We start from the raw sequence: 13,025 nt of genomic DNA, 5'->3' as shown, positions 1-13,025 counted from the left end.
TAATGTACTACATACACTGCAGGCACCAAATGATATCAAAGGGGAAGTATATTACAGTTAAATAATCATCTTTGTAGGCGCAACAGATTGTAGCTACGAGATTCAAAGTTCAAATTTATGGTAAATTTTAAAAATACAAAGGTATGTTAAAAAAATAAAAACATAAATTAAGGTTAATTCATGATCCAAAGAGATAACCCCCTTTTCTACTGTCCTAGCCTCAACTGTCTATCTGGGTGAAAGGGATCAAAGGTAACATGAAATCCAAAAATTCAAAAAGATCCACAATTCTATGTCAGCAAGTTCTCCTACCATTCTGAGGGCAATGAAGAATGAGGTTCCCGTCTGTGTCCTGAGTCAAAGTCACAGAGTTCACAGTTTCTACTGTTACTGTGTCAGAATCCTCTTCAACTGTGCTCATACTCAAATCTGTAGAACAGATTTCAGATTTAAAACATGATTTCCAAATATGAACATAAAGTAGCCTCCAACTTCCCCCTCCTCCCCACAAAAAAACCCACAATTTATACCAGCTCAACTGCAAGGACAGTTCAGACTTCAAAAATTGTCTTTCAAAAGGTTATACCCATTATTTAGAATGAGATGTAATAATCTGCAAGAATCTGACTTCTCTAATTAAAAGCCTATGGCATTTATTTTTTAAATAGACTTGGTTTTACCACATCCAGTGAAAATGACTGTTCCAAGTTGTCTTATCCATAAAATATGTCTTATTAGCAAAACTCTCACCACTATTTATTGGCAATTCTGTGATATATTCAAATAGATGTTTAACTTCAGATTCAGAAGATTCAGTAAACCTTGTAACTTAGAAATCTACGATAAATCTAATAATTATTTCTCCAAAACACTTTTTACAAGTATTTAAGCTCTATTATTATCTGAAAACTAAGAACACTACGGAATTATCCTCATGACGTTTTTTTCCATGATATTAAATAAGCGCATACATCCATCACTGACCAAACTGCTTTTTTAAATGGATATGGAGGTAGGCCTTCTTTTGGAATAGAGAACTGATTTTGTTTAAAGTGCCTTTACGGAGCGCCTGGGTGGCTCAGTTGGTTAAGCAACTGCCTTCGGCTCAGGTCATGATCCTGGAGTCCCAGGATTGAGTCCCGCATCGGGCTCCCTGCTCAGCAGGGAGTCTGCTTTCTCCCTCTGACCCTCCCCCGTCTCATGCTCTCTCTCTCTCAAATAAATAAATAAAACTTAAAATAAATAAATAAATAAAGTGCCTTTACCTGCTATTTCACACATATATTATTTTCCTCTTGTTCAGACAAATCGAATGATCAGAGTCTCACAATACAATACCTCATGGTTGACAGGAGGAAATGTATTGAATTAAAATCAAGAGCCTGGTTGAAGTCTTTGGGGTGTACCTTATAATGTTCAACTAAGCTTTTCCCTCAATACTCAATTTTGGTCTTGTCCACACACTTTTTACCAACTAAATAATAGAGTCCATAAGCCTTAATGTATGTATACTAATCACTCAATATTTATTTGACTCCTATCCACAGCATATTAGTCTGTTCACGTATTTACCATTTATTCAAGTGCGTTTTCCCTTGGCAGAAAAACTTAAAACTATTGACATTCACATGGTAAAGATCCAATGATTCACTCAGGTTTTACTATACAAATTACTGTTTTAATGGACAACGGTCATTTTACAATAATAAAGATGAAATTCCCCAAATTAAAGATAAATAGAAATCATGATCTAGTTATCACCAAAATTTGCAAAACACAGGTGAAGTCCTCGGAACAAATGCAGGCTTACCTAGAAAATAGATGGATCAGGTATAGCCCTTCCCACAGAATCAAGTCGCCTTCCCTTAGACACCAGCATCACTTTCATGTTATCCAGATTGCTTCTCTCCCATATTCCTACCTCTGCAACACTCTGAAAAAGTAACAGCATTACACAATAAGGCTTAAATAAGAACAATCATATTCTATTGGTATGTTCATGACACTCTAGCCTCAAGCCTGTGATGTCTCAACTAGAAAAAGACAAAAACCAGAATTCTTTTCTAAATAGACCTTTTAGAAATCAAATCAGCCTTTGAAAGTATTCCCCAATGAAAGGCAGAAATGAGATCTTGTACCTATTAAGTTAGTTTATAGGAAGATTCTCAACCCAAGTTGTCCCTCAACAGGCAAATATTCTCAGAAAAAAAAAAGAGGTTCAAGTATGCTACTGGCTCTATGAACTGCAGACAAGAGTACATGCAACCTAATCCAGGGTGTAGAGTACCACAAATACTACCAGTAACTATATTTTTTTCTTTAGGTAATTTACTAACACCTCCTTATACATTATACTGTATTTCATCTTAAAGCATTAGAAACTATATCATATCTGTGAACAATCCTGCCTCCGGATCTGTGGGAAAAAAAGAAACCCTAAACAAAGAAAAGATAAATTGTAAGCAAGCTCCTGAATCCAATGTGAAACTTACAAAATCAGAAGTGTTTTTTAAAGGTTTCTTTCAATAAACTCCCTATAATCCCAAAGGGTCATCCAAAGAATCAAGAAGTTCAGCACGATTTGAGATTTAAGGGGTATTTCAGCAAAAGCTAACAGCTGAAATTTCCATTTTAGCAGTGTTCTAATTAGAACTCCTTTCTCCAGGATGGTTATATTTTGAGAATTGCTATACATAAGTAAGTCTGCAGTGAAAAGGTACAGATTCTGCTAGAGAAACCTCCAGTCAGCTATTAGATTTCATGTTGTTCTTATTTCTAATCCATTAAATTTTCTCAAAAGGCTGGTTAGAAGATGCAGAAGATGGAGAAATTCAATGTTAAAAAAACTCATCCATAAACTTACCAAAAGCAGAGTTCACTCTCTTTGGTGTGTGTGTGTTTGTAAATGTGTATACACTACAGTGTATAAGAAAATTTATATCCTGCTTTTTAGAGTTTATTCATATTAAAAAGTATGATGAAACCAAGCTAGGTTATCTAACTGAAGTTTTCGGTATCACGTAAAACTTACACCACATAAAAAACATGACATTATTTAATAACTGCCCCATCACTGGACATTTGTGTTGTTCCTAATTTTTCATTTCCTTAAAACATACTGAAACATTTATACACTCTATTTTCTTAAACAGTATTAACTAATGGAAATTATTACATAAAAGAATATGACAAAATTTAGAACTTTTTTTTAAAAGATTTTATTTGAGAGAGAGAGAGTGCACAAGCGAGAGCATAAGAGCAGGGTGAGAGGCAGAGGGGAGAAGCAGACTCCCCACTGAACAGGAAGCCTGATGCAGGGCTCGATCCCAGGACCCTGGGATCATGACCTGAGCCTAAGGCAGACACTTAACTAAGCCACCCAGGCATCCCAAAATTGAGAACTCTTAAGTCACACTGAGACAGGGAAACTGTAAGGGACCTCATGAAAAAAAAAAAAAAAGCTATTCTTTTTTCTTTGTTCCTTTTCCTGCTTCTAATTTTGTTAGGACCTGCACCCCCACATTATACATGCCTTAATGTATGTCCTCCTTGTAAAGGTCAAGGAGTTAATGATTTCTTTGAAGACTTCCAGCACAACTGATAACATCTAAGGAGTGGCCAGATGAGGTCCTCGTGAATGTTTTCCAAGACCACAGACTCTGAACACCCAGATGCCAAGACCCCAGGCTCCAGGGCCATTAAGTGACTTGAGGAGGACATCTGAGCACTAGTCCTTGTTTGACCAGTTCCTGGAGGCCTGAGAGGACATGTACACCAGACCACTGTCCTTAGTAATAACTCCAGACCAGCAAAGATGAGACTCATGCCCGTTTTCCTTTGAGTCTCCCAGACCATCTGTCAGTATCTGCTCCCTTCTATATATTCATTCAACTCCGCTCTCACTTCTTGCTGCCTTGAGTTTTATTTCCATCCTGTGGGAAGCCTAGAACCCCCTTGGCTGGTCCTGTGGGACCCCTCTGAGTCCTCAGGCCTGGCCTGCCTGCATTAATACTGCAATCAGTTTTCCAGGAAGATTGTTTGAATTTATATCCAAACCAGTGAGGTTCTTGGCAACCTTTTTTAAGAAAGAAAGCACAAAACAAAAAAACAGCATAAGAGCTCATTTGATAGGTGCAAAGTAGTCACTGGTTTAGCGTTTTAATCAATTTCATCAGGACCCAAATTAATCTAAAACTAAGAAAAAAATAAAGGTAGATTTAAGACAATATGGAGATATGGTGAGATAATAATACCAGAAAAAAGGAGTCCAAAATAGCTAGCTGAAATAAAGTATTTAATCCTTGAAAACCTGTATTGGTTACTGGTAATCCTATGCAGTGTACTAGCTTTAAATCAGAAATCTAGGTTCATTTTTAAAAATTCGGCAGCTCATGTTTGAGACTAGTAAGCGGTTCTAAGGTGCTTGGCAAATTAACAAGCATATCTGTTCAATGAACAAATATTTATCACTTACCGACTATATATTAGGCACTCTCTAGGCACTGGGGATGTGGTGCCCCCCCCCCTTTTTAACTGTCTCTTTAGATATGCTCTCGACTCACTTTCCTGAGGTCTTCCCCACTGTAGTTAGAGCTAGGAGGTCAGTGTATTTATTAATATTTAAGAAACTAATCTGGTTTTATTTTAAATTTATTTTTAATAGGTAACACATTTACATAGTTCAAAATTCAAAAGATAAAGGTGGTTATACAGTGAAGTCTGCTTCCTGCTCCAGGTCCCTAGTCACCCGGTCCCCCTCCCTCTATAGGTAAACTGTTAGCAATTTCTGACTTCCTTCCAGCTATTTTATACATATGTAAGTCAATACAGCTCTTCTTGCTACACATACTCTTTTTACAGAAATAGTATCATACTACCAACACTGAACAGTACCTCAATGGCTACTTTCCAGTGCTTCAGCAAGATGAGGAGACACTACTGCAAGCATGTGACTGCAAGCTACCGAACTGATTAATAATAGCGAAGTCCCTAAAGTGGGACCTGCTGTGGCCTGCTGCAGGAAGAGAACCACCAAAAACCAAAAGAATACAGCAGCCAGTATGGCAGAGGCTTTCCATAAAGGAGAGTAGCTGAATGGAAGGTTGGAGATGAAGACAGGGGTAGGTCTCACAAGGCCTTACCATTCCTTGGATGGTTTTCAGTTGGGGAATATAATTTACATTTTTAAAAGATCACTTAGACTGCAGTATGAAAAATGGATAAGTAAGTCATGAAGACAAGCTGCTGTCCGAGAGGATTCTCGTTTGGACTGCTGACGGCAGCCAACAGAGGGTATATTTTGGAGCAGTGTGGACAGGATCTGAATGAAGAGAAGGACACGAAGGGAAGGGGAGCTAGCTCAAGCTGATTCGTGGGCTTTTGGCTTGAACAGCTGATTGAGTCTGGGGGCACTCAGATATATATTGTCTTTTTATTACTATTACAATGAACGATTAACGTTGTAAGGCATTCACACAAAGAGATCACACTGACAGCTGGAAGCTGGAATTCAACAAGGACTAGACATATCAAGACAAACAAATGGCATGCACCCACATTTTTTAAAGATTTATTTATTTACTTTGGGGGAGGCAGGGTAAAGGAAGAGGGAAACAGAAAGTCTCAAGCAGACTCTGACCTGAGCGCAGAGCCCAAATGGGGCTCAATCTCATAACCCTGAGCTGAAACCAAGAGTCATGAGCTTAACCCACTGCACCACCCAGGAGCCCTGGCAAATAATTTTTAAACATAGTATCACCCAGAGAGGTTAGATAAGACAGCCTAGATTCCAGTTCTACAGCAGACTTGAACAGCTGGAAATCAATCTAGAGCAGACTCAAACAGCTGGAAATCAATCTAGAGCAGACTCGAACAGCTGGAAATCAATCTAGAGCAGACTCGAACAGCAGAAATCAAGCTATGCAGAAACAAGCAAAGGAGACTGAAAATTTCCAGCTAGTGATGCAGAAGGAAAACTAAGGTGTTAATCAAGAGACACAAAGAGTGTTTTTCAAGGAGCATTAAGTAGGCAACCGTGTTAACAGAGAAGTAAGATGATGGAGAGGTGACTATTTGATCTGTCAATATGGAGAACACTGGTGGCCTTAAAAGTACCTGAGGTACACTGGGGACAGCAGCCCTATTGGAATACGTAGAGAATTGAAAGTAGGGAGACAAGACAAACAACAGGTCTTTTATGAGGTTTGGTTTTCAGGGCAAGTGACAGTACTAGCTACAGTAATGTCTAGAGAGCTGTTATTTAGAAAAGCACATCTGTATTGATAGGACTATGAGAGTGCCTAAGGAATGTTGGTGAATAAACGTGTGATAGTAAGGTACAAAGCTGGGTATTTTATTGCCTTCCATTCTAATTCATTAAACACGAAACTATGCTTAACTTCTGGACCTGTTCCTTATTTGGTTTATCAGGGAAATGTATCAGAAAGATACATCAACTTTTTAGTCTTCTTTTGTACTGTCATCAGCCTACTGAGGTCTTCCCTTTATTCTCTGTAAAGGGTTATACCGTATGTACTATCTTTATACTAACTAGAAACAAGAGGAAAAAAATTTTAACAGCCATTTTAACTGGTGAAATGGCTTTTTAGCACGTTTCCACCCATCACTTGGTAGCTATCTTGAACAGCAACAGTATACTAATAAAATCAAGAAAAGAACACATGAAATGTGACCTAAAAGATTTATAATGAAATACATCCACACTTAAATGAGAAATATATTTGTCTTCACTTAGAACTCCCAATGAATGAAAACTCTATTTAACGTAGGACAAAAGAACAACTCTGGATCTGGTACTTAATACAGAATTTAATTAAAGAAGTGAATCCTTCATCCTACTTCATTCCAGTATTGATGTGAAGTTCTTATTCAATGGATTATCTTAGACTGGTAGTTCCATCAACTAAATCTACATACAGGCATAACTCATTTTATTACACTTCACAGACACTAAGTTTTTTAATACAGTGAAGGTTTATGGCAACCCTGCATTAAGCAAGTCTATTGGTACTGCCAAGAGCATTTGCTCACTTTGTGTTTGTGTCACATTTTGGTAATTCTCAAACTATTTTCAACTTTTTCATTATTACAGTTGACCCTTGAACAACACAGGTTTGAACTGCCTGTGTCCACTTATATGTGGATTTTTTACAATACAGTACTGTAAATGTATTTTCTCATTTTTTTCTCTAGTTTATTGTAAGAATATATGATAGGTTTAACATACAAAATATATGTTACTTGACTGTTATTGGTAAGGCTTCTGGTCAGTAGTAAGCTATTAGTTTTTGGGGAGTCAAAAGCTATACAGGGATTTTCAACTGCCCAGGGGGCCACCTCCCCTAAGCACCCAACAGCTGTATATTGGTTGTGGTGATCTGCGATCAGTGCTTAAGACTAAGTGAAAGGTCAGATAATATCTTTTATTTCTTAATTAACTTACGCACATTGGTTCTGACATGCTCTTGCATGCTTTTAAATGAACTAAAGTATAAATATAACTTGTATACACCCTGAGAACCAAAAAAATTCATTTGACTTGTTTTATTGCAATCTTTGCTTTATTGCAGTGTCTGGGAATGAACTTGCAGTATCTCTAAGGTAGGCCTTTAATGGTCCTAATTTTCCAAGTGAAGTGTCAAGCATGTTCCAAAAACTACAACCAAAACTGGCTTTTCTTTCTAGTTTGGAATCTAGTTTTGTAGATAAATTTGTCTGTTTCTGAACAGTCCCAAGTGTGGGAGGGTATATTTTAGCGGAGATCATGAAAAGCACAGGAGCTAAAAGTTGCTGACCCTACAAGTTTGGAGTCGGGATTCTACACTGAAAGATGTGGTAAGACTAAGCATTCAGTATTATAAGATACTTTTATACGGGGAAATCAAGCAAGCTACAGAACGTGTAACCCTAGAATTTTATTGGATGAGTTGACTGAAAAACACTGAGATGCAAGGTTTCTGGGGTAATTCAACTAAAAAGTCAGTAAGGCCACATTTAATTTTTAGATGTCTTTTCTTAAACCAATGTAAGAAAAGTTATTCATATATTCCTCTAACATTTTGTGATGATCTTCCAAACATACTGTTCCATCTTTTAGAACTTTGTTTTTCTGCACTTATTAGGACTATTTTCCAATACTTCCACTTATTCTTCCAAAGCATTTTTAATGGGTACATGGTATCTAAATTTATCTAACCACTGTCCTGTAAATGAACATTTTTGTTTGAGGTTGTGCTATTACGAAGACCCCATGATGACCACCACCATACCTATCATTGCATATTAACTAATGCCTTAGGAAATGCTTTTAAGTGGATTTCCTCAGTAATATGTAATAAAAAATTTAAAGATATGTTTTAAGATATTTTAAAAGAATACAACTCTTTGCTAATTAGAACGTCTTAGTGGAAGAGAATAAGTAACAAGTGCCTATATCCTGAACATGGGTACACAGATCGTTGGCAGAATAGAAAGCTGCGAATACTGGTTTTATTCAAGAGAGGAATAGGGACACTTCACACTGAGGTTGAATGCTTTGTACAGTGATTCCAGGCCCCTGGGGATTTGCTCTTCTATAGACTTTGTGGAAAAGTTTGAGAAGCAAAGCTATAAATGAACATAAAGCATACTAAAGGTAGGTAAAAGCATACTAAGGTAACTAATGATCCTAATAGCTTAGTTTTAAGATGGCAAAATATGACTACACACTGAGTCAAAAAAAAATTGTTTGTGGAGTTTATTATAAAAGGCTTTAGTTGCTTAAGATGTTGATTTCAACTACCAACTACTTTTTTCTTAAATTTTATTTATTTGAAAGAAGAGACTGAGCCTGAGAGAGAGCGCGCGCACAAGCTGGGGGAGAGGCAGAGGGAGAGGCAGAAGCAGACTCCTCATTGAGCAGGGAGCCCTATGCAGGGCCCAATCCACAGGACCTGGGATCATGACCTGAGCAGAAGGCAGACCCTTAACTGACTGAGCCACCCAAGCACCCCCAATTAACCAACTACTGAAAAACAATGTTATTATCAAAGAGAATTAGTTGGCAGTATGGTTCATTTCAAGGTGCATTTCATACCTGGTTTGACAATAAAACCATACTGCTGATTAAAAAGAGACCATTTTTCACCCAGTGCATGATTTAAGAATTTATAATGTATATTTGGCTACATTTAAAAATTTTATCCATTCAAAACCGAGCACTTTATGCAAGGCACCATTAGAAGCTCTTTAAATGGAAATACATCAAATTATCACCAGAGTCCTCTGATTTACACTGAAGTTTATTTTTAAAGCACACTTTCTTGACAGAGACTAACATACACATAGGCAGTAAATAAACATAATAAGCATTTCTTTTGCTACATAGTACGTGACGGTAAATAATGATTAGTGTTGACAACCCAGGGCTTGGAAGAATGGCCTGACAAGTTTTATTTTAAAAAAAATAAAATAAAAACTGTTCATAAAGGGATCTCTAGTGTGCTTTTTCCTGACAACTTCTTTTGGGAATTCTGTCCTGGAATGGGGTATCCTTCCACAAACTTGAAGCAGCAGACATGATAAACAGGTTCCTTCTTCTAGTTATCTTTACGGAATCCAATCAAAATCAAAACCTATTTGTGATTTCTATTACAAGAATTCTCTTCACAAAAGGGAAAAAAAGGTGGGGGGAGGGAATGATATGAAAGCAAACAAATGCCACGTTTAATAAATCTATCATTTAACACAGCAATAGGTTCATAACTTTCTCAGGTCATTTCCCATCACTTGAGAATAAAAAGAGCTTTGGAACTGAAATTGCAAAGCACTTAGAGGTACACCAATCCCTAAGCAAACCTTTTATATGGAAAAAAAGTGTTAGAGATTAGGGTAGTAAAAGAAGATTGACTATTTAAAAATAAAACTCCATTTTGAGAAGCAAAGCATCCCATCTTAAATAAGTAGCCTCTAAGACAAAAAAAAAAAAAAAAAAGACAACTCTTCAACTTCATTGTTGTTCTAAAGTTTTGCTGTCCCTGGAACGGTTATAAATGTGTGTTCAATATGATCTAGGAGCTCAATACTTTAAAAAACACTTCCCAACCCTCCTAAATTTTTAACATCTATGTGCCAGGTTGTAAATCCCTAGGGATGCTAGTGTTTCACATTAGTGTATTCATCCTCACAGGTGTTAACTTTAAGCCAATGTACTTAATGGAGCACGACAAAAGCAACTGTTTATAATTAATGTGAAGTTATTGTCAGAACACACAACTTTATTACAACATTAATAAAAACTAGCGTCTGTAGATGTTAGAGAGATAAATGAATAAAAGGAAAAGCTTTTGTTGTTTGTATTTCAATACTAACTAGCAATATCTAACCTTACAAATAAGGCTTATCTCTCCCATTGCCTTGGGGTGAAATCACATAAACTTGCTCTGTCTGAAAACAAAGAAACCAACCAACCGACCCTTAAAAAAGGGGGGGGAACTTAAAGATTCAAGAGGACATCTGCCTTCTTTTGATATAATTTTCTATTAGTAACCATTTCCCAGCCATACTCTGCTTTCAAAGATCAAATCCTAACTCCAAAACGTTCTTGTGATTGCTTCCCCTCAAAATATTTCTTAAGACCTGAACGTTCTGTGGAAAATACTTATACAGCATATATTTATTCGTCTAACTGCTTAAGTACGAACTTGAAGTTCTAAGCAAGTATGCAATGCCCAGTACTTACTGATTAACTGCAGATGAAAACAGGGCAATAGCATTTTGGCTCCACCATCTAGCTCAACTCCAATCAAATAAAGAGATTCACGCAGAAAATGCAGATTCTAGATCAGCCCCAAAAAGCCTGTTTTGGGGTGAGCCTATTAACTAAAATAGTAAAAACAAAACAAAACAAAAAACTAGCTTCTTGGTGGCACATTAAGTTTGTGGAAGTAATAATAATGAGATAAACATGAAACATCTTTTTCATAACTGTAAATTTTTCCAGACAAATTCAAGCTACTTATTGTCCCTGGTGAACGAAAAATTCTCACACCAAATTTTTCTCAAACAGCCTGACAATTTTTTTACAAGGTTAAGGAACTGCATTTTAATTTTTTCCGAAATCTTAATTAAATTTCTGAATCTTAACCTAATTAATGCGCTCTTATCACTACGCCACCATAGTAAAACGCTGTTTTTGGTATTTATCGCCACATAATCTTTAAATGTTAAAGTGGTGGTAATTACTCAAATTACTAAGAAACAAAACAGTAATACTAAAAAGATTATTAGAAGCAACTTGAAAGCCGGCTCAAAGAAAGAATCTTAACGGAAAAACATGAAAACCTTTAACTGAAAAAGAAAAAACGATTTCCCGTTTGTAAAACTTTCAACACAATGGAAGAGTATTTTCTTACTTGGACTGGAGCTTAAAAGCTATAAATGGTTAATCGCCTTGCACGAATTAAAAATAAAGATATAATTAGTAAAAGATAAAAAAATTCGAAATGGTATTATTCTATGCTTAAAACATTGCATATTTGAAAGACCCTACAGACTGAATTTTGTCGGATGTCCCAACAAGCAGCCTCGCCTACTGTCAGGAGGTACACGACGATGAATCAAGTTACAAGAAAAGCAACCACACACCGAATTTGAATTTCCAGATTCAAACACGGAAAGGGAGAGAGAGTCCTGACTTACATTTCATGTAATTATCACCCTCTCCTTACCTTCACCGAGTATTTTTATTGTAAAAACAGATGCTGTATCATTCAACTGCATAGAGCGGCACCTGGCCACCCCACTCTCAAATCTACGCCAGAGACTGGGTCAAAACAAAGTCCATTTTAAAGGACAAGATTAAAAAATTTAAAAACTTCCTCAGAACTCAGCAAAATATGACAATTACTACTTTGCAGACGCCTTTTACGGTTCTCTGCTCGACTAGGACACTCTCCCCGCAGTCAGTGCTAGTCCTTTTTAAGAGAGGCTGACAGAGATAACTACGGCCAGCAACCTCGATTGCCTCTGCATGGGCCATGAATAGCAGAGCTAGAACGAACCCCAAAAGATGGAAGAGTCTAAGACGCAAACAGGGTAAAAGGAAAAAAAAGGGGAGGGGGGAAACGAGACCCGCCCAACTCTCTCAAGCCCACCTCTCCTTCACTGGACTACATAAAACCGAAAAGGTAACAAAAAGCAAACAAACAAACAAACAAAAAAGGAACACCACGAGAAAGCAACTAAGGCTTCATTACTCTCCGCATTCTCGGGTCCAATTCTCTACCGAAGCTCCCGGCCCACCCCACCCCCAGGGGTCCCGGCGCCATTTAGCTCCTCCGAAGCAGCCGCCATTTTCCGCCCCCGCCGGATCGCTGCTGCGCCTCGGCGGCCGCTCTCTACGCCACTCTGTAGCCCGAGCCACCGCCGCGGGTCGGGCCCTGAGAGGGAGGCCCTGGCCTGAGCGTGCGGGGACGGCAGCTTCAGCATCATGAAGGCCCAGCTCCGACCCCGCCCGCAGTGCCCAGTTGCCCACAGCCTGCGCCGGTCGGCGGGAACAGGCTGGCAGCAAGGGGGCCGGACAGGCTCCACTGGGCGGAGCGGCCCTGGCGGCGGTTGGGACCTGAAGGTTCCATCGCACTTACTTCCTGTTTTGGGTCCGGGCACTTTGGAAGAACCAGGATGGAGGCTCCAAAAAATACCAGGATGGAGGAAGCAGCAACGGGCAAGAGTGGCTGCAGCTGGAGTGAGCGAGCGCGACGAGCCACCGGAAACGGAGCTACGACCGCGCCCCGCCCCTAGCCCCCGCTCGCTCCCCCTCCCGCTCTCCTCTCCCTTGGGACTGCTCTGCGTGTTGACTGCTCGCGTCACTTCCGGCCCAGTCCGAGCGCTGAAAAAAAGTCCCGGGTTAACGGAGCTTCGGGGACCCGTCTGTGTGGCGTTTGTTTGTGATCCGCTTCTCTTCTCTCTACCTACTAGGAAAGCTCGGTACCGACGATTCCGCTGCTGATGCTGTAAAGGAGGCCCAT

The 13,025-nt window shown here is 38.7% G+C and overlaps 1 protein-coding gene across 2 annotated transcripts in view; it reads right to left on the bottom strand.

The window, feature by feature from the left end:
• The window catches only part of DMTF1 (cyclin D binding myb like transcription factor 1), a 43,823-nt gene extending 31,038 nt beyond the window's left edge, over positions 1–12,785 (bottom strand). The window contains exons 1-3 of one of the 2 annotated variants that reach the window (XM_027574205.2): positions 12,642–12,785; positions 1,811–1,933; positions 313–429 (exon numbers count right to left, since the gene is read on the bottom strand). In XM_027574205.2, the coding sequence (XP_027430006.1) occupies positions 313–421 (109 nt within the window). In that variant the 5' untranslated portion in view covers positions 422–429; positions 1,811–1,933; positions 12,642–12,785. The remainder of the gene's footprint in view (positions 1–312; positions 430–1,810; positions 1,934–12,641) is intronic. The other variant, XM_027574206.2, reaches the window with a different exon arrangement.
• Between the last annotated feature and the right edge of the window lie 240 nt (positions 12,786–13,025).

Source organism: Zalophus californianus, chromosome 12, assembly GCF_009762305.2.
Source record: "Zalophus californianus isolate mZalCal1 chromosome 12, mZalCal1.pri.v2, whole genome shotgun sequence".
Classification (NCBI taxonomy): Eukaryota; Metazoa; Chordata; class Mammalia; order Carnivora; family Otariidae; genus Zalophus; species Zalophus californianus.
Note: the sequence above shows the minus strand (reverse complement) of the source record. Positions and strands in the feature narration are given on the sequence as shown.